At 37.2% G+C, this 23719-nt stretch overlaps 1 protein-coding gene across 1 annotated transcript in view; it reads right to left on the reverse strand.

The window, feature by feature from the left end:
- Window positions 1-18075, reverse strand: part of RGS5 (regulator of G protein signaling 5) — a 96131-nt gene extending 78056 nt beyond the window's left edge. Inside the window, exon 1 of the mRNA XM_044675564.1 lies at window positions 17981-18075. Within this exon, the coding sequence (XP_044531499.1) occupies window positions 17981-18024 (44 nt within the window). The 5' untranslated portion in view covers window positions 18025-18075. The remainder of the gene's footprint in view (window positions 1-17980) is intronic.
- Between the last annotated feature and the right edge of the window lie 5644 nt (window positions 18076-23719).

Consider the following 23719-nt stretch of genomic DNA (forward strand, 5'->3'; position numbering starts at 1 on the left):
GGTTATCCACCACCATGGAAGAAACTAACAGTCTGAATGTAGATTGAAGCATACCATCATTCATTTTATTTCCTCTGAGAATTTTTCTCTAGTGTAAATAATATATGTCTTGTTTCACAACACGATGAACATGGAAAATACCTATTGAATGATAATACTTGCGCAACCTATATCATATTACTGGTCATCTTGGGAAGGGGAGAAAGATGAGACAGAGAAAACATGATTGCAAAATTTCAGAAAATGAGTAATGAAAATTCTATCAACATTAAATCTGGAAAAATATTTAAAAATATTTAATAAAATAATTAATATAAAATATAACTATATATAATTAATATAATTAAAATATATATAACTAATATAAAATAAATTTAATAAAATAATATCACAATGACTGTGATCAATGTGATAACCAACCACAACTTCAGAGAAATGAGAATGAAGCTTGCTTCTTGCCTCCTGATATAAAAAGTAATAGACTGAAGAGACAGTATGAGACATCATACATGTAGCTTATGCAGAAGTCTGTTTGGATTGACTATGAATAGTCATTATAAGGATTTTGTTGTTGTTGTTTTCCCAATGGGAAGAGGGAGAGGAAGGGAAGGGAGACAACAAATAGCTATTTATTGAAAAGAAATTTAATAGAAGGATTAGCCTGTATGGCTTTCCAATTTTAACATTCTATGAATCTCTAAAGCTTGCTAAATTTCTGCTTGGTAGGAAAAGAGGTAATAGATCCAAAGCAGCTTATGTTGACAAGTTGCTCAAGCACTTGCTAAGGCCAATCTAATCAGACTGATAAGTAGGTTAAGGTTGAGGGGTACCACCAGTATGCCAGATATGTGGATGATCCATGTGTCTTGTGTTTGACATGAATTCATAACAGTCTCTGGTTCTATGACACATAAGCCAAGACCCTGGTCCTAATCCTAGCTCCACCACTGATTAGTAGTATGACGTTGAGCAATTCATTCTTCAGATCTCAGTCTCATCATCTGTAAAATAAAGGAGTTGGATCCAACGATCTCTAAGAGCCCTTGCAGATTTGACATTCCAGGATTGTCTGATTCTGCATTTCTCTTAGCCCATTCATCCATCAAACATTTCTTAATGATTTACTGGGTCCAGAGCACTGATTGAGGTTCTGGGAGAGAATCTGGAGAAAGTATCATTCCCTGGAATTTATAGTCTAAACTGATAAGAAATATAACTGAATAACTATAATAAATAATAATTCATGATAGGTGTGTTATAGAGGAGGATGGCTATGTGCCATGTAAAGGTGACTTCATGGAGATGACATCTGAGTTGGACTTTGAAAGATGAGTATTCTAGTTATACAAAATGGCATGAGCAAAAGTGTACAAGTTGGAAAGACACGGTTCGTAGGCCAGTTGATCCGAAGCACAGAATGCAGAAGGGAACCAGCTAGATGCAAGAGCAACAGGGTGGCACAATGGATAGAGCTCTGGGTCTGAGTCAAGAAGACCTGAGTTTAAATATCGTCTTGGACACTCACTATGCGACCCTGTGCAAGTTATTTCCTTTGTTTCCCTCAGTTCCTTCAACCATAAAAAGGGGATAATAACCTCCCTTTGGAAGGATCAGATGAGATAATACCTCTAAGAGGTACTTAACACAGTGCCTGGCACCTAATTGATATTATGTGAATGTTCATTCTCTTTCCCTCAATGTGAGATAAACCTGGTAATAAAGGATACCTACAGATTGTCATCCCATTTTTAAGGAGTTGTATGAACCATGATATAGCTCTAAAAAGTGAGGGAAACCAGGGTTTGAATAATAGGATCATACTCTTCGTTAATGTCCCCCTGGTATGGAGGTGACCCTGGACCATCAAGGTAAAAAATTGAGTAAGTTCTACTATGATCTTGAAGGCTGGACCATCAAGTACAAGCTTGGATAGGTCCTAACATCTGTCTAGCAACATACTAGTCTGGGAACCAACCTAGGTTTATAGAGTTGCAGTTTCAAATTGACTAAAGGGTAATTTATTTTTTAGCCACAGCAAATTTCATAGTCTACAAAGCTCACAGAAGGGTGGGAAACTTTATTGGTAGAGGTAGAATCAATATCAATTGCACAGGAGATTCCTGGGATATTAAACATCAAAAACAATTAGATTGACATAGTCAGGGATGTGATGATAAATGTTCAACAATCAACTCTCCAGAAAAAAAAATATACATGACCTACTTTTAAATGTAATCTATATTATTAGCATTTTAAGCTAATTATGCACTTTAAGATGATGAACAAACAAATAGATCAAGCATTGGTTTGTATCATTTTCCAAAGTCTGAATATTCACACCAAACATGTGAGCATCACTTTGGCACACCCCTGCATACAGTTGAAGTTTAAATGCCTAGACTCTCAATATGAAATAAATTTTTCCCACAATATCAGGGGGGAAAAACAAGGCAGAAAAGGCTGGAGGAAATCTTACTTCTTCATTCCTTCCATCATTATCTATGAGGAACATATAACTTTTAAGTATTTCATTCATTCCTTTGGAATGACAAGTGCTGATAAGATAAGAAGTAAGAGTGGGCTCAATCCCACCCCTTTTAAACTATAATAACTGCTTCAAAGAAAATCCATTCCTTGGCTTATCCTTGTACAGTTGAGATCTGAAGCCAAGTGAAGAAGAACAAACAGCTTCTGTGCTTAAAGTACAAAGTGCTGAACGCTCCAAATCACATAGAATTCCAGATGCAGTAAATGCTGTGAGGAATCTTTGAGACCCTTTACTGTAACCCTCTCATTTTGTTGTTCAGATATTTCAGTTGTGTCTGATTCTTCATGACTCCTTTTGGGGTTTTCTTGGCAAAGAAACTGGAGAGGTTTGCCATTTCCTTCTCCAGCTCATTTTATAGATTAAGAAACTGAGGCAAACAAGGTTAACTGACTTACCCAGGGATCACAGAGCTAGTAAGTGTCCGAGGCTAGAATTAAACTGAGATCTTCCTGACTGCAGACTTGGCACTCCATCCACCGTGCCACCTAGCTGTCCTCATTTTACTGCTATCTAACTATGTTAGATGATTTGCCCACAATCATACAGCTAATTAGTGGCAAAGGTCAGATTCAAAATAAGGTCTTAAGATTTCAAATTATCTGCTCTGTTACACCATGATTAGAGAATTACAAGGTAAAAAACTCAGCCTCATCCTAATTTTACAGAAAAGGAAACTGAGGTTGTGACAGGTCAGGTGATATTTCTTGTACTTTTAGTTCAGTCTACAGCATGCTGTCATGAAGTTAAATCTTTTCCTTGTGATCTAGAAAGAAAAACTGGAAATCATATGAGGAACTGATTCAAAATAAAAGATGAAATTCTAGTTTAACTATCATTCTCCAACAACTTGTCCAGTTGAGTTTAGTCTTCATTTTTCTCACCTGCAAAATGAGGGGCTCAAACTTGGCCATCTCTAAGGATCCTTTCTGTTCTAACATTCTGTAATTATTTTTCAACAGAGAGGAAACGGGTTGGTCAATCAAGCTACCATGGGACAGATCCACCAGAACATAGGGCAAACTTCAGTCCAAGTTCTGGATCAATGACACAAAGCTCACTTGCTGGCAGAGGGGACTAACAGAGGAGATGATTTACCTTTTTTCAGTATTTATGATACACTGATGTCCTAGTTTTTTCTAAGAGCAGACTGAAATTTGAAAGAAGGGCAGAAAATTGAAGATATCTTATCTCTTGGCCTCCAGTCTTAATTCGGTTCATGTTCATATTGACTAGCTCTGACTGAATTAATTAATACTCCTTTCTCTGGATTTCTGTAACTCAGATAAACAGCATCAGGAATGGTCCCCAAAATGGAATATGTGAATTCCCTGGAAATCATTTATCTCATGATACTCTGTGGTCCTTCTTGGAGATAGAGAATGGATTATGTGAGCAAGGCAAGAAGCTGCAATGACATAGTGGGAAAAAAAGTAAAACAGATCTGCTGGTGTCTAGATAGCATTGAATAAACTACTTAATTTCTCTATAATATTTCCTCATGTCTAAAATCAGAGATTTGGATTAGAAGTATCCTTTGCAATAGCCTTTAACTTGTTTTTTAAAAAAATATCCTAATGGCTGTATTTCATTATTGGTCTCCATTGTATTCATATGTATTTTACTTTGTGTATTTAAAATATTATTCAGATGAGAAGTCCAAAGGTTTTGCCAGACTATTAAAGGGGTTCACAACATTAAAAAAAGATCAAAATCCTCTATTCCATAAGATTCCTTAAGATCTTAGAACCAAAGAATTCTCTTGATCTCTGGGTCCCATTGGTTCTAGGAGAAGTAAGTATCAAGTATTGGCTTCCTTTAATTTTATATAGATAATCTAAATTGTTGAAAAGTAAAAGTGATATTTGGTTTGAATATGAATTTAAGTCTACTTTATGAATTCATGATTATGAATTTAAGTCTATGGCTTTTTGTTAAACAAGTTGGGACAGAGAGACCTAAGAGAAGATCTTGGAATCTAGGCATTCCTGAAATTTACCTGAAGGCTATAGGATATCAATATTAGGAAGTCATGGAGAACTTGTCTTTTAACTTCCCAGAAACTTTAGAAGTCCTCTAGCTCTGCTTCAAGAAAGATCTGATTAACTCTATCCTGATGATAGACATTCTTTCACCATTTTTAAATTAAAGGTGATTCCCAGTTCTGGTTCCCTAAAACAATGAAATCACAGATTTTGTACAAAAGACACTTCTGAAATATTTACACACACACACACACACACACACATATGGTTTATAAAGGTCTTAATATACATTTCCTGTGAACCTTACAAAAGTAATTGTGAAGCGCTATGATTGCCTCCAATTTTTAGATAAAGTAAGGCTCATAGAGATTAATGACTGGTATCTTGTCCTATACTCTAGTTTCTAAGGCATTATTCAAACCTATGTCTTCTAGTCCAGAATACTATCCACTATAGAGAAAGAAATGAAACCAATCAGTCTTGTGTAGCAAACCTTTTAGATTCAGATTGGGAATGATTTCCTGATGAGGAAGAACAATTACCAGGCACTGAAATGTATTTTTTTCAAAACTGGGAGTTCAACACTCCGAGCTATCCCTCCGGCAATAAGTTAAGGCAATCAAGACCTCACTGTACCACTGTAGAGATCCCTTCTTCTCTTATGACTCATACTTGAACAGGGAGGAATTTCCATTGGGGAATGTAGCTAATCATTTGATTTCTCCCAACGGTTCAGTATCCTTGTCTGGTCATACAGAAGTGTCCTTCCTAGGAGGTACACAATTAGGGTATACAATGTACTATCAGTACTGCTCAGTGCTAGACTGTTGATTTTCCTTTCTTTAGTTTGTAGGATAAGAAGAGGGTGGAGATGTTGCTTTAATTTTAATGTGAAAACACTGAATATTTTCCAGATTATAATTTTCTGTTAGCTGGATAATTTATAAGCCCATCCTTCAGTGTAGTATACCCTGGATATATACCACAAATAGACAATAAGGCCAGCCTAGAATGGAACAAGAGGAAGCATCTGGGCTACATTACCTTTTGGAGATTGTAGAATTTTAATGGCTCCAGGTAGATACCATAGGACTCATCTAAGAGGTTTTTCCTCCTTTTTAATTAGGAGTTCTTAGCCCTGAGCCTGTGGACTAGAAAACCCTCCTATTTTAATAATTGCATTTCAATATAATTTGTTTCCTTTGTAAATTTACTTATTTTATCTTATTCACTGAAAATTACTCTGAAAGGATTCATTCATTGTCTTCAACAGATTACCACAGAGTTCCATGACACAGGCTTAAACATTTCTTTTTTTTCCCTGGGTCCAGAAGATAGTTGAGGTAAGTCTATAATAGTAGGGGGAGGGAGGCTGAGTTGCATTTGAGTAACTACACAATGCTTTCAATGATCCCTGGCTGCCCTCAATCACCAAAACACACCTTCTCACATTCACATACTCCCTTTCATGTTATGGTTCTAGGAATCATGAACAATACTCCAGTGCCAAGAAGAATCAAAATTACTCATGACTCAAAGGATAACAAAGAGGTTCATGGTGGGTATAAGAAGGTCATACCTTTTTGTCTGTATCGATGAAATGACAAATTCATTGAAGTAGTAGATATGTCAACCAAATTCAATGGAGGGGGGAATGGAATGAAGAGTCTAAACTAATTCCCATCTTTGTAGAGATCATACAAAATATTTTATCTTGCTCTATATTGGTTAAGATGGAGTACTACTAAAAAGATGTGACTGATTCCATTAGCTTCACATGGATTATCCAAATTCTGTCCCCTTGCCATACCTTCTATTCTATGTCATGGTGCTGAAAAAAAATAAATAAAAGCATTTATTGAGAACTTACTATGTGCCAAATACCATGCTAAGCCTTGGAGGCACAAAAACAAAAGCAAAAATAGTCTCTACCCTCAAGGATTTTGCATTCTAATGAAGAAAACTACATGCATTCCAAGAGTACTGGCCAAGGAGAGGCTTTTTGGTCTGGTAAGTTACTGAATAAGGCAGTAAGAGAGTAAAATGAAATATCCCATGTGTGATCATGGGCAAAGTTGATTTGATCATGGTTTTCTGGCTCATGACTATATTGGGGGTGGGAAGAAATAGCAGAGTTCCATGGCCTTGCAGCAGGGAGTGAATTGAAGAATAGAGGCAAGGTTTTCCTAAAATAGTCTGAGAGAGGTAGTTGCCAGTCAACAGGACAGAGGCAAAAGTGCAAAACTTCCTCTCTGCAATGGTCTCTGCTAGGGAAGGTAAAGTAGTGGGACCTGTCCTCCTTCTCCTCCTGTTCTCTCTCCAGCAAAACACAATGGTTACAAAGATATGCCCATAATGTTATATAGAGAGACCAAATACTATTTAGTTTAATCTATATTATTAACATTTTCCATCACTTTCTTAAGTCTAGACAATCAACAAAAGAATAAATCAAGCCCTAATATGTAGCATTTATTGATTTCCAATATGTAAAAACTCACACTAAAAATTTAACAATTGACAGGCATGGTCAGGACTGACTCCAGTACATCCCTTTCTGTTGAATAAAATCTGCAAACAGTGCAAATTAGGGCATTTGATTAGTTTCCAGAAACACACCCCATGTAGACTCTCTTAGCCTTCTGTAGTGGTTAGTATAGATAGCCCTTTCAAAAGACCACTGTCTAGAGCCTCTAGCAATGTTGGCAGTGATTGCTTTAGATTTTAAGGTTTACAGAACATTTCCTCTAAGTCATTTATAATTAGAGAAATGCAAATTGAAAGAACTCTGAGCTATTAACTTATACCTATCAGATTAGCAAGCAAACAAACAAACAAAAAAAAGAAAATGACAAATACTCAAGAGGATTTGGAAAAATTGGGACACATGCATTGTTAGTGGAGTTGTGAACTGGGCCATCTTCCTGAAAAAATAATTTGCAACAAAGGGCTATAAAACTGTACATACTCTTTGACCTAGCAATAATAAAGAAAAAAGGAAAAGGACCTTTCATCCTATTTGTACAAAAATATTTAGGGCAACTATTTGTGATAGCAAAAGACTAGAAATTGAGGTGTTGCCTTTCAACTGTGGAATGGCTGAACAAGTCATGGTATATGTTTGTGAAGGGGCACTACTTTAAGAAAATATAAGCAGGATACTTAAGAAGGCTTATGTGAACTGATGCAAATAAAATGAGCAGAACCAGGGAAACACTGTCCACAATAAGAGCAAGATTATAATGATGATCAACTGTCAAAGACTTAGTTACTATGATCAGCACAATGGTCCAAGATCATTTCAAAGGATAAATGGATAAAAAATAGTATCCACCTCCAGAGAGAATTGATGCACTCTGAGTACATATTATTTTTCATTTTTCTTTTTTTTAACATGACTAACATAGAAATAGGTTTTACATGAGGAAAAAAAGTTTATAGAGAATTTCCCTTAAAATAATTCTGTGAGGTTGGCACTATGAGTATTTTTATACCCATTTTTATAGATGAGGAAGATGAGACCTAAAAAAATTTGCCAAGGACTATTAGGCTAAGCATGTATTGAAGCTGGGCTGCCCTCTCAAGTGTTTCTGTACCAAGGCTAGGGATCTTTCTTCAGTACTACAGAACACATTCCTTCCACTAAAAGGTGAAGAAGGTTCCCACCAGCCTGCCCTTGCACTGATCTTGTTCTCTACCAATGGAGTGCTCCTATGATGCATCATTTGATCTTAAAAGAGCTGTAACCCTGAATAAATCATTTTCCCCACTTCCTTTGGATTTTTCGAAGAAAAAAAGCAAAAGAAAACACAACAGATTATTATCAGGACTGGATGTATAAAGATAAAAACAACTGATTCCTCAATTACTAGAATAGCACTAACCCAGTCTAATGTGAAACACCAACTTCTACTACATCATCAAAGTTATTAATCATCTACACTTAAAAAAACTGATTTCATCAAGATTGGGAGTTTCTGCTAAGGAATTCTCTCTCCTAGTGCAGAATCTTTACTTTCTTTAACAATAGCTAACATTTATATAGCAATTTAAAGTCTGAAAAGTGTTTTATAAATAATACTTCATTTGATCCTTATAACAGCCCTGGGATATTGATGCTCTTATTATTCCTCTTTCACAAATGAGGAAAATAGAGGCAGACAGAGGGTAAATGACTTGCCCAGGGACACACAGCAAGTATCTGAATATGGATTTGAACTCAAGTCTTCCTGACTTCAGGTCCAACATTCTATTCACTGAATGTTTAGTTGCCTACATATAAGTTGCAGTTTAGTTTCAGAGTTTCTTGGTGACACTGAGAGACTGGAAGTGATGTGAGAGGAAGACTTGAACTCAGGTCTTCCAACTCTGAGGTCAGTTCTCTAGTCACTTAGCCACACTGTATTTCTCATCTATACTATATAATTCTTGTATCTCTCATTTATATTATATAATTCTAAAGGTCAGAATAATGTTCCTGAGACACTGTGAGATCCTGAATCAATGAATCCCTTTCATTTTACTCTCCTAATCAAGGCAAGAAATTGAACTGTGATTTATCAGAAAAGTTTTGTACTATGAGAACAATAGAGATGGAGAGTTTATAATCAGGCCAGGTCCAAGGGAAAGCCAGAAGTTTTACTCAGAGGGAACTTGGATCACAGATCATAATGGGGGAGTAGGGAAAACAGCTAGAACAAAGAGATGGGGTGTGCTTAGTGGAGGTGAAAGCAGAGGAAAAGACAGATGCTTGTAGCTGAGGAGTCTGCCAAAACCATGGCAGAGATGGCAAGGTGAAAGTGGGAGGCTAGGAGAATACTATGGAGCTGATGAAGATATGGGGGGGGGAATGTCGAAACACAATCTGTTTCAACACTTATCATGTAGGGGATGTTGCCTAACCGGAAGAGAGTGCTGTTAAGCCTTGTTTTTCCCAAAGTATCCCTCTTTAGCATCTGTCCTCCCCCAAACTCTCTATAACATAATCTTTACACAATCTAGACAGGATGTTCTTAGGGTGGAGGCGTCCATGGAGAGAGTAGACTTGGCTAGAACATATGGGGGCTTGCACAGTAACTGCTTGAAATGGTCCCCAAGTCACAAGGATGAAATAAAGCCAGGATAAGGAGTTTTCTGAAATTGCTGAGTGGGAGTCCTGAGGAGAGCAGGGATTGCTTCCTTTTTAATGGGAGTAGTTTGCTTAAATTTTGCCACTATTTTTGTTCTATTATTGAGTACTACACCAACACATGTACAAAATTAGCATGATCAAAATGCACTGGTAAAGTGGGGGAACTCCAAAACAATTGCCCCTGTTGGCTCATGTCCTAGGAGCTATTTGAAAGCAGAAAGGATGCTGTCAACTGTTAGATATTCCACAAAGGTATGTCCAACCATAAGAATAAGAAGGGACTTCAGAGGGTAGTGGTTCCACTTCTATCATTTGAAAGAGATGAGAAAAGTAAGGCCCAGAGAGAATGAGTGATTTGCCCAAAGTCACACAGGAAATAAAGACTTAAGAGCCAGAATTCAAACTCAAGAACTTTGGCTCCCACTTAACTGAGCTGCTTCAGTATTTTTTGAATTAAAAAAATCTAGTTATGACAATATTCTGTTTGCATATAAAACTAAATGTTTTTCAAAATTCCTTTTTCTAATTGCTAGGGCAGAATGCTGAATACGCTGCGGACATCCCCTCATTGTCTGATTGTTTTTGCTTGATATTATGAAGGAGGAATCAATAGAGGGGGTGGAAGGTGAGGGATAGGTAACAAACCTGGGATTTCACTGCTATAGAGCACTCCCTTAACCAATGTAAATACAGGACAGCCACCAGCATTCTCTGTAATTTAATTTATAAGTGGCTTAGAGAGAAGTCAGGCACCTAGGGTGGGCAAAGGATTTGAGATACCACTTTGACCACTGCTGATCCTTCATTTCTCCTTCATGATGTAGATGCCCATAACCAGCAGTCATGCTGATAATATTATATTTTTATATTGAATATTTCACATTAATCTGATTTAATAATTAATATCAATAAAATTAAATTAATCTATCGATAAATCAATGAAATTCACATTAATCTGATTTAATAATTAATAATTAATATCAATAAAATTATATTAATCTGTCAATAAGTCAATAAAATTCACCTTAATCTGATTTAATAATTAATAATTAATATCAATCAAATTATATTAGTGTTATAAATATATTTTATATATTTTACTATGTATTATTTTCAAAATCAAAGAACCCCCCCAACATTTTTACTAGAAACCTTTCTTAAATTCTCTCAATTCCTTTCCCCTTGCTAATGATTTCCTTTTTCTTTGGCATATGTTGTTGTTCAGTTGTATCTGACTCTTTCTGACTCCATTTAAGGTTTTCTTGGCAAAGATACAGGAACAGTTGGCTCTTTCCTTCTCCAGCTCATTTTATAGATGAGGAAACTAAGGCAATTAGGACTGAATGACTTGCCCAGGGCCACACAGAGCTAGTAAGTGTCTGAGGCTGGATCTGACCTCAGGTCTTCCAGACTCCAGGCTATGTGCTCTATCCACTGTATCACCTAACTGCCCTATTCGGTATATAACTTACTTTGTTGATAATTGTTTCCATGCTGTCCCTCCTGTTTGGTTGTTAGTTCCTTGACAGAAGGGACTGTCTTTTGTCTCTTTTTGTATCTCTAACTCTTAGACCAGTGCCTAGCACATAGTAGGTGCTTAATAAATGTTTATCGATTGATTAAACTTCCCAATAGACAAGTACAGGTCTGCCACACATAACACTGTCCTAACATTTTTATTTCAAACAAAACAAAACTAAAAAACCAACAACAAAATCTCTAAGACCTCCATTAAGCAGTTTTCTGTCATCTTCATAATCCCTCTTTCTTTTTATGTTCTGTGGCAATTTTTGTCCTATTTCTTCCTCCCAAATCTTCCATGCCAACAACTGTACTCTTGTTTGTATATAATACAGTAGAGACGGCACACAGTTTCACAGTGGTCTGGTCACAGCACAGCCAGTACAATGATCCTGGAGAAAGGAGGGTTTAACTGGAAATCACTCTGGATTTGGGAGTCTGAAGATCAGAGTTCTGGTTCTTCCACATTCTTATTATGTGACCTTGAACAAATCACTTGTCTCTCAATGCTTCAGAAGACAACTTAAGACTAGGAGTTGCAGATCTGAATCAGTGGAAGGATACACATAGAGGCACACAATGATTATAGAGCCCCAGGCCTGGAGTTAGGAAGATGTGAGTTTAAGTGTGACCTCAGACTATTATTAGCTGTGTGTCCCTGGGCAAGTCACTTACCCCTGCCTGCCTCAGTTTCTTCATCTGTAAAATGAAGATAATTATAGCACCTATCTTCCTGGTTTGTTGTGAGGATAAAATGTGATAACTGTAAGGTGCTTGTTAAACCATAAAGTCCTATGTAAATGCTAGTTGTTGTTGTTACTATCATTCTTACTATTATATGTGTCATTGGGAAATTAATTCCCTAGACATATAGAATCACAGGTCTGGACAAACCAAAAGAAAAAATCTGAACACAATCCTGTTGTTATATGCTGGGCCTGAAACTAATCTCCTTTCAACAATCCTACATGCTTGATTAGGCATCCCTCCCGAATTCCAGGACTGAGACCCTTGTCTGTTCTGGCTCTGGTTTTGATTCCTCAGGAGGCTACAGCACAGCTTGACTTCTATGGTACCTTTAAAAAAATTTTTTTTGGCAAGGGTTGGGGTTGGAAGGGAGGCCATAATCAAAATTCCCTCTTGCCAGCATCAACTAGTAATTCATCTCCAACTTAAGACGTGACTGTTAGAAGCTGGACTCCAAAGCCAGGTTATTCCAACTACAAATTTTTTCTGCCACTGACTCCTTTGGCACTAGCTGCCAAGTTCATTGTTGTTTTTATTTTTTAATTTTACTTTATTTTATGTGAAACCAAGAAAAAAAACAACCTTCCTGCTTATATTTATCCTGAGTCACTTTTGTATTGAGAAACTTATTAAGGGCAGCATAGCTTGCTGAACTTGAGAGCCAGGAAGACTTGAGTTTGAATCCCACTTGAGACACTGACTATGTCTTCAACTGTGAATTGGATAAGTTTCTAAGCCTCTCAGGGCTTCAATTCTTCATCTATAAAGTGAGAAGGTTGGGCTGTGATCTCTTCAATCCTTTCTATCTCTAAATCTGTGATCTTATGACTGCTAAGCTCTTTTCTGCAAAGATATAGACTGTAGATGCAGAATGAGGCATCTGCTGTAAGAAAATAAATTTTGTTGGGTTGTTTTTCACTAACTACTTGATGCCTCTAAATTCTTAGAGTAATTTTTAACTTCTCTAAGAGTTTTGGAATACTCAGTATACTTTGTTATGAAGAAGTTTCTACTGAGGAGTGAGGGGAAGGTAGGAAGAAGTGGGGAGGGATGGTCATTAGAAAATGGCAGTGGATTGAGAGCCAGGCTCAGAGACAGGAGGTCCTGGGTTTAAATCTTGAATCAGATACTTCTTCCTAGCTGTGTGACCCTGGGCAAGTCACTTGACCCCCATTACCTAGCCCTTACCACTCTTCTGCCTTGGAATCAATATGATTCCAAGGCAGAAGGTAAGGGTTTAAAAAAATAAAGAAATAAAGAAAATAATAAAGAAAATGGCAGCAATATGAAACAATAGTTTTAAAAAATAATTTAATGATAATACACAATCATCTTCTATTATAACTCAAATGATCTCTTAAAACCATTCCTAAAACACTGGCGATTCTGAGAAAAAAAAAACAGCCTAGCCAACTGTTTACACTTAAGCTTCCTGGTTACAAGATAGTCCCTGGTCTCCTTGGCCACCTGTCTTTCTCATCTTCTTAGACCTTACTCTCATAAACATACTGTTATTCACTGATAATGGCCTCCTTTCTGTTCTTCACATTAAAACTCTCTTCTACTGGCCTTTTAACTGGCTGTCCTCTATGGCTGGAATGCTCCCCTTCATCATCTCTAATCCTAGGCTTTCGTCAAATGCCACTAAAATTCTACCTTCCACAAGAAGCCTTTCCCAGTCCTCCTTAGTCTTAGTGACTTCCTTCAGAGATTATTTCCAATTTACCTTGCATATATCTTTTTTTGTGCAAGTTTCTTTTTGTGCTTATTAGACTTTGAGCTCCTAGGAGCTAAGAAGGTACACCTTAGTCTTGTAAAACAGAATCTCAGAATGTTAATACTGGACGAGAATTTAGAGATTGTGTAGACCAACACATTAATTTTAGAGAGAAGGAAACTTGATGATTCTATAGTCTAGTAAAGTGACCAACCCAAGGTCACTCAGATAGTATATTATTATTCAGTCATTTCAGTCAAGTCTGATTTTTTGTGACCCTGTTTGGGGTTTTCCTTGGCAAAGGTACTAGAGTGGTTTGCCATTTCTTTCTCCAACTCATTTTGCAGATGAGGAAATTGAGGCAAACAGGATTAAGGCCAGGGTCGCATAGCTAGTGTCTGAAGTCAGATTTGAACTCAAGATGAGTCTTCCTGATTCCAAGCCCTATGCTCTGTCTACTGTGCCACCTAGTGTCTGCTCAGTATATTATAGGACCACACTAAAACTCAGGCCTACTGATTTATAAGTTGCATAGTTTTTACCCCTTCTGCTTTTTCTGTGATTGAGCCAGAAAGAACCAAAAGCATTCTTTCACATAATACCCTTATTTTACATAGCACCTCCTCTATAAGCTGAGGTCCGAAGAAGGTACCTTATAACTTCTCACTCCTGTCCTTTTTACATCCCCCCCAAAACCCTAAATTAAAAACAAACCCCCCCCCAAAAAAAACAACTGCCAGATTTTATAGGATTAAAATGATAGCTAATATTTGCAAAGGTTTTCTAAACAAGAAACCTGTGAAATAGTCATCTCAGGTATGATTTTATGTTTAAGGAAACTGACACCCAGAGGATTTGTCCAGAGACCACACAAACTGATGTCAGAGATGAGATCCTAGGTGTGTTAAGATTACAAATACAGCATTCTTCACAGTGCCACTGTCATTTAATTTCTAATGGGCAAAGGGAAATAGCTATTTAAAGTTACCCTCAAGTGAATGTGGAACTGGAGGGGCTGTGTTCCAATCCTCATTCTGTTCCCTGTGTCACCTCAGAAAGTCATTTAACTTTCTGTCTTGAGGTTTTTCCATCTGCAAAATGAGCAAGTTGAGCAAGATGACATTTAAGGTCCTTCCACCTTTAAAACCTATGTTCCTAGGAGCTATATTATATTAGTGAAGTCCAGAATTTGAATAGCCTTAATGTAATAAGTGTAATAGTATAGACTCTCTCAACCTGGAAATGAAACTCTACATGCTTGAGTCAAGTCTTCCACCAACTTAAAAGGCTGATACCAGCAATTCAAAATGAAAGGAAAAAAACCTGCCCTAATTATTTCTCTTAGAGAGGAGAAGGTTAACAATGATATCCAGGATTAGAATCAAATACTCCTGACTCAGCCCAAGATTAGCCCAGCAAACTACAAGGTCTGATTGCTACATCTTGCTCATTTAAAAAAGGACACATAGGTACTAATGTTTTTATTAATAATTTTAAAAATCAACTAATAATAGAAGTTGGGGTGTTAAAAGCATCAAAATATATTAGAATAAGTATTGGGATATTGACATATCTCATTTTTTTTATTAAAACCCTTACCTTCCATCTTGGAGTCAATACTGTGTATTGGCTTCAAGGCAGAAGAGTGGTAAGGGCTAGGCAATGGGGGTTAAGTGACTTGCCCAGGGTCACACAGCTGGGAAGTGTCTGAGTTCAGATTTGAACCTAGGACCTCCCATCTCTAGGCCTGGCTCTCAATTCGCTGAGCTATCCAGTTGCCCCCGACATATCTCATTTTACACTTCTGTGAAATGATTAAATTTGGTTGGAAATAAATTGATCCATTATTCTATCAATCCACCAAGAACTGGCAATTTGATCAGTGTGGGGACTTCCTTTACTTTGATGCATACTTTGACACAATCCATCTATAAATTCACAGATAAGTCTCAGGAAGTTGTTTGAGGATGGAGAAGGTAGGTGGTTTCTCTTTGGTCACAAAGTAAGGGAATGTCAGAAAGGTTCAAAGATAGATCTTTTTGACTTAATGTCATCCTATTTATACTAAAGCTGCCACTCATATTACTTTATCATTTTTAAAAGTGGTCATAATGTTGCTTTGAGAGAAATATTTTCAAAGCTGGACTCTTGGGATGGAAAGAACTCAGTTATTTATTAAGCATTAAATAATTTAAATTATTAGAATAATTTAATAATAATATAAAGAATGCTTTAATAATTTAAAGCAGTCAATGTCAAATCATTTGCACCATTACATAATCTTGCATAAACATGGTTTAGGCATTTATGGTTGCTGTTATGTTGTATCTTGATTATTTAATTTCCTATAAACAATTAGAGATGCAGTTACTTTATCGAAAACAAAATTCAGGTTCTAAGGAGGGGGAAAATCCACCAACATATTGCAGTCTGTTGGAGTGAGATGGGACTGTTGGGTTAAATTTTCTAGGAGTTCAATGTTGCATTCCTGCTCTTTAATTATCTCAGAATACTGAAAATTCCTGACATTCCCCATCAGAATATTATACAGGCAAAAAGGCCCCAAGCAAGCCTGGAGGTGTTCGTGGCTACATTTACCTGAGAAAATATGCCAGCTAAGTAAACTGTCATTGTGTCCACCTGGCCTTTCACCTGCCTCAGTAGCTGATGCTATCTAAGAGTGATGGCTAATATGCTATGCAAGTTTACTGCTGAAGGTTTAGGTCAAGATCCCTCCATTCCAAAGCTGCCTTTCCAACCTATTCCATTTGAAAATCAGCATCAAAACCGTGATGCCCAGATGCCCAGCTTCTACTGGGCTCGACACCAAGGATTTTCCTCTGACCAAAGGATCTACTCTTCTTGAACAGCATAGCAAAAAACACTCCTCACCTTGAGGCAACCTCCTTCTCTTTGGTCTTTAAGGAGAATAACTCTAGTTTGTAAAGGCTTTATGGAAACAAGAACAATGACCCACCACTATCTGATTTGCCCTTCACAACAACTCTGGAGGGAAGATAAATGACACTACCTCTAGATGACACTTTTCTCATACTGAAACAGTGAAGGGCTCATTTTTCAGATAACAGACTCAACAAGTTCCTAGAGCTACCTCAGTGGTCTTCTAGTCCAAACTGTATCTGATCGAGTATAACATACGATCACAAAATCTTTGTTGGAAGATCTCCAGTGAGGGAGAATCTTACTTTCTTCCATTTAACTTGGATAAGCTTTAATTGTTAGCAAGTTTTCCCTAGCAGCAAATCTGAATGAGAGAAGAACTTCACTCTCTCCCATTTAACTTGGATGAGCTCTAATAGTTAGGAAGTTTGTCTTTAAATCAAATTTAAATTAGAGAAGGGGAACCGCACTCTCTCTCATTTGACATGGATAAACTTTTAAGTTTTCTTTACATCAAAACTAAAAGAGAAATGAAGAATCCTATTCTCTCCCATTCAACTTTGGGGTAAGATAAGTTTTATTAGGAAATTTTCCCTTATTTCAAAACTAAATGAGAGAGGGGGAATCCCACTCTCTCCCATTCAACTTTCGGGTAAGCTCAGTTTGTTAAGAAGTTTTCCCTTAGGTGAAACGTAAATGAGGTAGTTTAGTTAAGGACCAATTGTGACTTGCCCAAGATGATGCATCTGCCTGCTATAAAAGCTGGAATTTGCTAAAGGAACAATGAGGGAAAGAGGAGACCCTGGCCTTGGAATTAGAGCACCTGGGCTTAAAGCCTCCTTCTGATACTTGCTAACTTTGGGACTTTATCTATAAAGTTTCCTTATCTATAAAACAAGAGGTCTGGAATAGATGTTCTCTGAGGTCCTTTCCAGCTATGAGATCTATGGTTCCCAACCCAAATCTTCTAGCTCCTCCAATCCAGAGATCTTAACATTATCTTCTATTTCTATTTTCTTTTGAAACCCTCTGCTAGGGGGGAGCTAGGTGGCTCAGTTGATCGAGAGCCAGGCCAGAATTCAAGAGGTCCTGGGTTCAAATGTGACCTCGGATACTTCTAGCTATATAACCCTGGGTAAGTCATTCAACCCCCTTTGCCTAGCCCTTACCACTCTTCTGCTTTGGAAACAATACACGACTTCGATTCTGAGATGAAAGGTAAGGGTTTAAAAAATAAAAACAAAAACAAAAGCCTCTGTTAAAGTCTATGTTGGTTACTAGCTCCAAAAAGAGTTTATTATGGCTTTGAGTCAGGCACACATTTCACCTCTGCTCAAGTATCCAATCACCCAGCGCTGCACCTAGGGATCCTGTCACCCTCTTAGGCACTGACTGGGCTCAGCCTCTGAAGCCAAAGAAACTCAAGTTCTCACCTTTCCAGGCAGGAGTGGGGCAGGGCTGCTAGTCCCTTGCACATTTTGACTTCTTGGGTTTTGAGCTCAAGCTGTGAACAAGATGTTGAGACTGCCCGAACTCAACTTCAGCACGGTATGGGTCTGTCTTTCCCTCCTTTAGGAATATATAGAGGTTCTGTGCCAGCTCCCCTCCTTACCCCTCCCCACTTCCTCCCCCCCCTCCTCAGCCTGGCCAATCAGTAGCTAGAAAGTAAATTGCTGGCTAGGGAACTAGAGCCAGTTGTGCAGATAGAGTGGGGTGGGGAGGACTGCTGCTGCTGCTCCAGACAGAAAGGGAACAGATCAGAGCAAGGCAGTGTTGCTTCATTTCTCAAAACAGGATTGCATTTGAAACAAAGTAGGAGTATTCCCACGTAAGGGGAATCTGTACAAAACTGCAACAAAGTGAAGGAGTTTTTCCTCCATTAGGAAACAAAATATCCTAGTCTTCCAGTTACTAACATTCAATTTAATGCCTCAGCCTTCCCTCCATCATCACTTTCCTTTGTGGGGCAGGGTATGTCCTTAAATTGTTAAGTTTATCACTAAAGCCCTTTCCTTTGGAAATCCAGTGTCCAGCTCATTTCCTTGATGGCTCCTCAGGCGGTTCTAACTCTTCTAATAGGTCCTTTCATCCCCACAGCCTTTCATCTGGCAGTTCTCAGCATTATTCTCTAGTTCATCCCTTCCGGGCTCAAGGTGTCAACTTTCTAACCTTCTAAACTAATCCCTATAATCTGCTAATGGAAAAATGCTAGAGGGGTGCTGTTTCCTAACCTAAACTGGGTTTCCTAACCCCTGTGTAACTTTACTTGGCTTAAATATCAGTCAAAAGAAAAAGTCTTTGGGACAAATAGCTAGAATCACATCTGACTTTGGGGAGCATTGGATCATCAACTAAAGTAATCAATAAAGATTTATAAATGGAAGCATGGAAGCAAAGACAGCCAAAGAGAAAACTGAGGTAGGTGTGTGTTTGTGTGTGTGTGTGTGTGTGTGTGTAGGTGTTTGGGCTTTTTGGACATGGGCAGAGGCTAGGATCAGGATCCAGATTAACCTCTGTAGAGAAGTGGCAAAGCAGGGGAAAGAAGACTAAGCAGTAAGCAGCATGGCATAGCCCTTGCTGCTCAGCTTTGGAAGGGTCTGGATTAAAATCCTTCCTCTCACACTCTCTGTTACCTAACCTTTCTGCCTTAATTTCCTTTTATCTGGAAAAGAAAAAAGATTGGGCTGGATAGATTTGTGTCTCTTCCTACTCTATATCTATTATTCTGTGATACCCATGAATTATCTTAACAAATTAAAGCCCATTCAGAGGAGGATAATCAAAACAAGAGAATTGGAAACCATGTTGAGTAAGGACCTGTTGAAGGATGGGTAGTTATTTAGCCTAGAGAAAAGAGAAGAGGATATGATTGTTATCTTCAAATATTTGAAGAGATGTATGAAAAAGAGAAAGTAGGCTGGCACAGGAGAGTGGAAAACTAATTAAAGGATCTGTTCTTGCATCTCTGATCTTGTATATACTGTCAATGTGACTTTGGGCAAGTAACTCACAGAACTGCAGAATTTCAGAGTTGAAAAGAGCCTCAGAGGTTATCTACTTTATGCCTACATCCACAAAAGAGTCCCTTCTTTAACATAATCAACAAGAGATCATCTAGCCCATACAGGGAGACTTCCTATGACAGGGAACCCTTTTAAAATAGTTTAAAAGTTTTCCTTTGACCAAGCTTAAATTTGCCTCTGAAATTTGTACTCTATTGCCTCCAGTTATGCCCCTTGCGACCCAATAGAACAAGTCTAGTCTTGCTTTCATAAATTATCCTTTCAACCAACTTGTCACTATAGAGGAAAAGAATAGAGGACCTAGAGTCAAGAAGATCTAAGTTCAAATCTAACTTCAGACACTTCCTAATTGTATGATCTTGAGCAAATCACTTAACCTCCGCTTACCTTGGTTTCCCAAACTATAAAGTGGGCATAAAAATAGTAACTATCTCACAGATTTAAATGGGATATTTGTCAAGAATTTAGAACCTTCCATGTTTCCTTCCTTCTCTGATGTGTTCTTTTTTTTCCAGCTAAGAATCTTCATGTCCTAGCCTCAAAGCCCTTCCCCATTCTGGTGATCCTCCTCTGAAAACTCTCTGTTTATCAATATCTTTCTTAAAATGCAGTTTCCTGGCCAGATTTGGTATGGTTGGGCCACTATTGAAACAATCACCTCTTTATCGCTGAAAACTATGCCTTTCAATGTTGCCTTAAAACACATTGACTTTTATTGGCTTACTTATCTCATTATAGACTCAAATGGAGTTTGCAGCTTTTCAAAACAAGATCTTTTATTTTTTTTATCAAACAGACAGCTATACTACTGTATGCTCTCCATTTTGTCCTCACAAAATCACTTTTCTAAGCCAAGCCTGGTCTTCCCTATTAAATGTTATTGTTTTAGAATTTTCTCAATGTCAGGACAACCAAGTGACTCAGTGGATGAGAATCAGGCCTAGAAATGGGAGATCCAGGGTTTAAATCTGGCCTCAGGCATGTATCCTTCCTCTGTGACTCTGGGCAAGACACTTAACCTCCATTACCTAGACTTTACCACTCTTCTGTCTTAGAACCAATAAACAGATTTGATGCTAAGAAAGAAGGTAAAGGTTTTTTTTTTTTTTTTTTTAAATCTGCTCAGTGTTTTAGAACAAGGATTTGAATATGCAGTTGGCTACTTGTTTTTGGAAGGTAGAAGAAGCAAGAATTGTTTTTTTTTAATTTTAAAATATAATCAAACTTAATTTAAATATGTAAAAAAGTATTCTTCACTTCTGTTGGCCCTACAAAAATAGTAGATTAATCTACTTATTCAATCCCATACCAATTGAGCTAGAAAAAATAACAACATATTTAATCTAGAAGAACAAAAAGATCAAGAATATCAAGGGAATCATTAAAAACAAATGTGAAAGAAGGTGACCTAGGAATGCCAGATCTCACACTTTATTATGAAGCTGTAATCATCAAAACAATCTGGTACTGGCTAAGAAATAGAATGGTAGGTCACTAGAATAGACTAGCTCCACAATACATAAAACAACATGGGTAACTAACATGTCATACCATATACTAAGATAAAGTCAAAATGGATCCATAATGTAAAGATAAAGGGTGATACCATTAGGATATTAGGAGAGCACAGAATAGTTAACTTGTCAAATCTATGGACAAGGGAAAATTACGATCATACAAGAGAGTATTATAGGATGTAAAATGGGCAATTTTGATTATATTAAATTAAAAAGAGATTGTAAACAAAATCAATGCAACCAAGATTAGAAGGGAAACAAAAAATTGGGGAAAAATTTACAGCATCTCTGATAAAGGTCCTATTTCTCAAACATATGAAAAACTGAGTCAAATTTCTAAAAATTGAATTTTAATATGTAAGAAAACTGCATTACAAATTCAGATGCAAGTAGATTTCAATTGCTCTGTGTGAAAATTCTGTGGATGCATGCACCATCACCCCAGCACAGAGTTCACCAGAATTCATTACTAGAAAGCCAGAGAGACATGGGATGGGGCTGCTCCTCTCCCCCTCACTTGAGGACATTGCTCACATCACCCTCCCCACCTAAATTTCACCATTACTAGTCTATGCCATTAATCAAGAGGAAGGTGAGGCAGGTCACAGAGCATGAGAGCAGACTGACATTTAATTTTCTTTAGGCAAACCAGATGGGTCAAAGTGAGAGTTAGGAAATAAGTTTCTAGTAAATTTAAGTAGATGGATAAGGAAGGCATGATACCAGAAATTCAATGAAGAAACAACTTTGAGGTTTGGGGACCAGATAGATCATAAGGTGAATCTAAAAGATTAGAAGTTGTAATCATGTTGTTAAACAAAACTAAACCCAAAATTTACAACATAAGGAAAAAAAAAGGAATATAGGAAAAACAATATTCAAAGTGAAATAGGATAAATTGCCACTAGGGTAATTATAAAGGACACAAACAAATCCAGGACACACCCACACTCTCACAAGTGTCAGGAGTGACACTGGACAACAAGGGATATTCAAGGGACGAGGGAATTGGGAGAAACCACATTAACTTGGGAAATGACAGTTGTTGGGTTTTGGTATATGATAAGCTGGGGAAAACAGTGATAAAATGATGTTTCTTTTCCTCTGGGTTCTTTGGGTTTCAGAAAGGTACAGGAAGCTTGAAGAAAACAGTTTATTAAGTAGGTTTAGGATTGGAGGAAGGGGAAAGGTTTTACTAAACTAGGAGACTATGGGTAGGTTTCTGGGTCACGGAAATGAGTCAAATTACACTGTGCTACCACAGGCTATCAGGTCTAGTGGGGCAGGTTGGAAGGAAAATGAGTGTTTCATAACTGAGTCCACTTCAACTCCAGTGTTGTCATGGCTTTCCTAGATCCTCAGCAAGTAATCCACAGAATTGGTAAAGTTAGGGAGTTGAACCAGCCTGGGATGTCCACCAATTCAGGACAGATCTTGACACACTCAACAAAAATCCACTTTTTCCCTGAATTCTCCCACTGAGACAGTTGAACAGTGTTTAACTGCATTCAGCCGACATGGAGTCCACCTCAAGAAGTCCTTTCTTCTTCCCCATTCCATTTGGAATTCTCCAGCCTTGCCTGATAAGCCTAATAAGGTAACCTTAAATGTCTACGTCTTAATTTATCAATTTGCCTACAACATAAGGAAAAAACGAAAAATATAGGAAAAACAATATACAAAGGAATCATAGATAATAAATTAATATTGATATTAAATTTGTATGCTTCAAATGCTTTGGAATATAAATCATGAATCAGCATAAGTTAAAACACACCTGCTACATGAATAGCAGGAGATTTTAATATCCCTCTTTCAGTTTTGGACAAATCTAAAAGAAAGATCTTTTGAACAAAATCATATAGAATTGAACAAATTGCTGGGAGAAAGTGGAGCAAAAGGATTTGTGTTGACTTTTAAATGAAACTGCTAAAGAATGTGTGGATTTTTCAGAATCACACAGAATTTCTACAAAAATTGACTATATATTAAGGCCCAGAGATATTGTAAATAAATATAAGGAAGAAATGACAAATTTCATAACACATGAAAAATCATAATAAATTCAGGGAGTATAAACAAAAGATGCAGACCCAAAAGGAGACAATACTGAAATCCTAAATAATAAGTGGGACAAAAAACAAATCATAGAAACAGTGAATAATTATACATAATAACTTACATTTACATAGCACTTTGAGGTTTGCGAAGATCTTTACAAATATTATCTAATTTTATCTTTATAACCTTAGGACATTGGTGCTATTATTCCAATTTTACAGTTAAGGAAACTGTGGCCAATTAAAGTTAAATGACCTGTCCAGCATCCCATATCTAAGTGAGTCATTCAGTAAGTGGCAGAAGCTTGATTTGAATCAAGCAGTGCCTGACTTCAGGCCCAGAGCTCTACTCAATGAATTAACTATAAGATAATGATGACAATGACAGAAGGTAAAAGTTAAAAAAAAATAAATTAAAATATAAAATATACAAACTAACAGAAGACCAAATCAAGATCTCCAATAATTCAATCTTAGAAAAGTAGATAGAATTAGTTGTCTACAGACTATCAAAGGAGGAATCTCAGGCCCGATGCATTCTCAGGATGATTCTATCAAACTTTTAAGCAGCA

Source organism: Gracilinanus agilis, chromosome 4, assembly GCF_016433145.1.
Source record: "Gracilinanus agilis isolate LMUSP501 chromosome 4, AgileGrace, whole genome shotgun sequence".
In the NCBI taxonomy this organism is placed as follows: Eukaryota; Metazoa; Chordata; class Mammalia; order Didelphimorphia; family Didelphidae; genus Gracilinanus; species Gracilinanus agilis.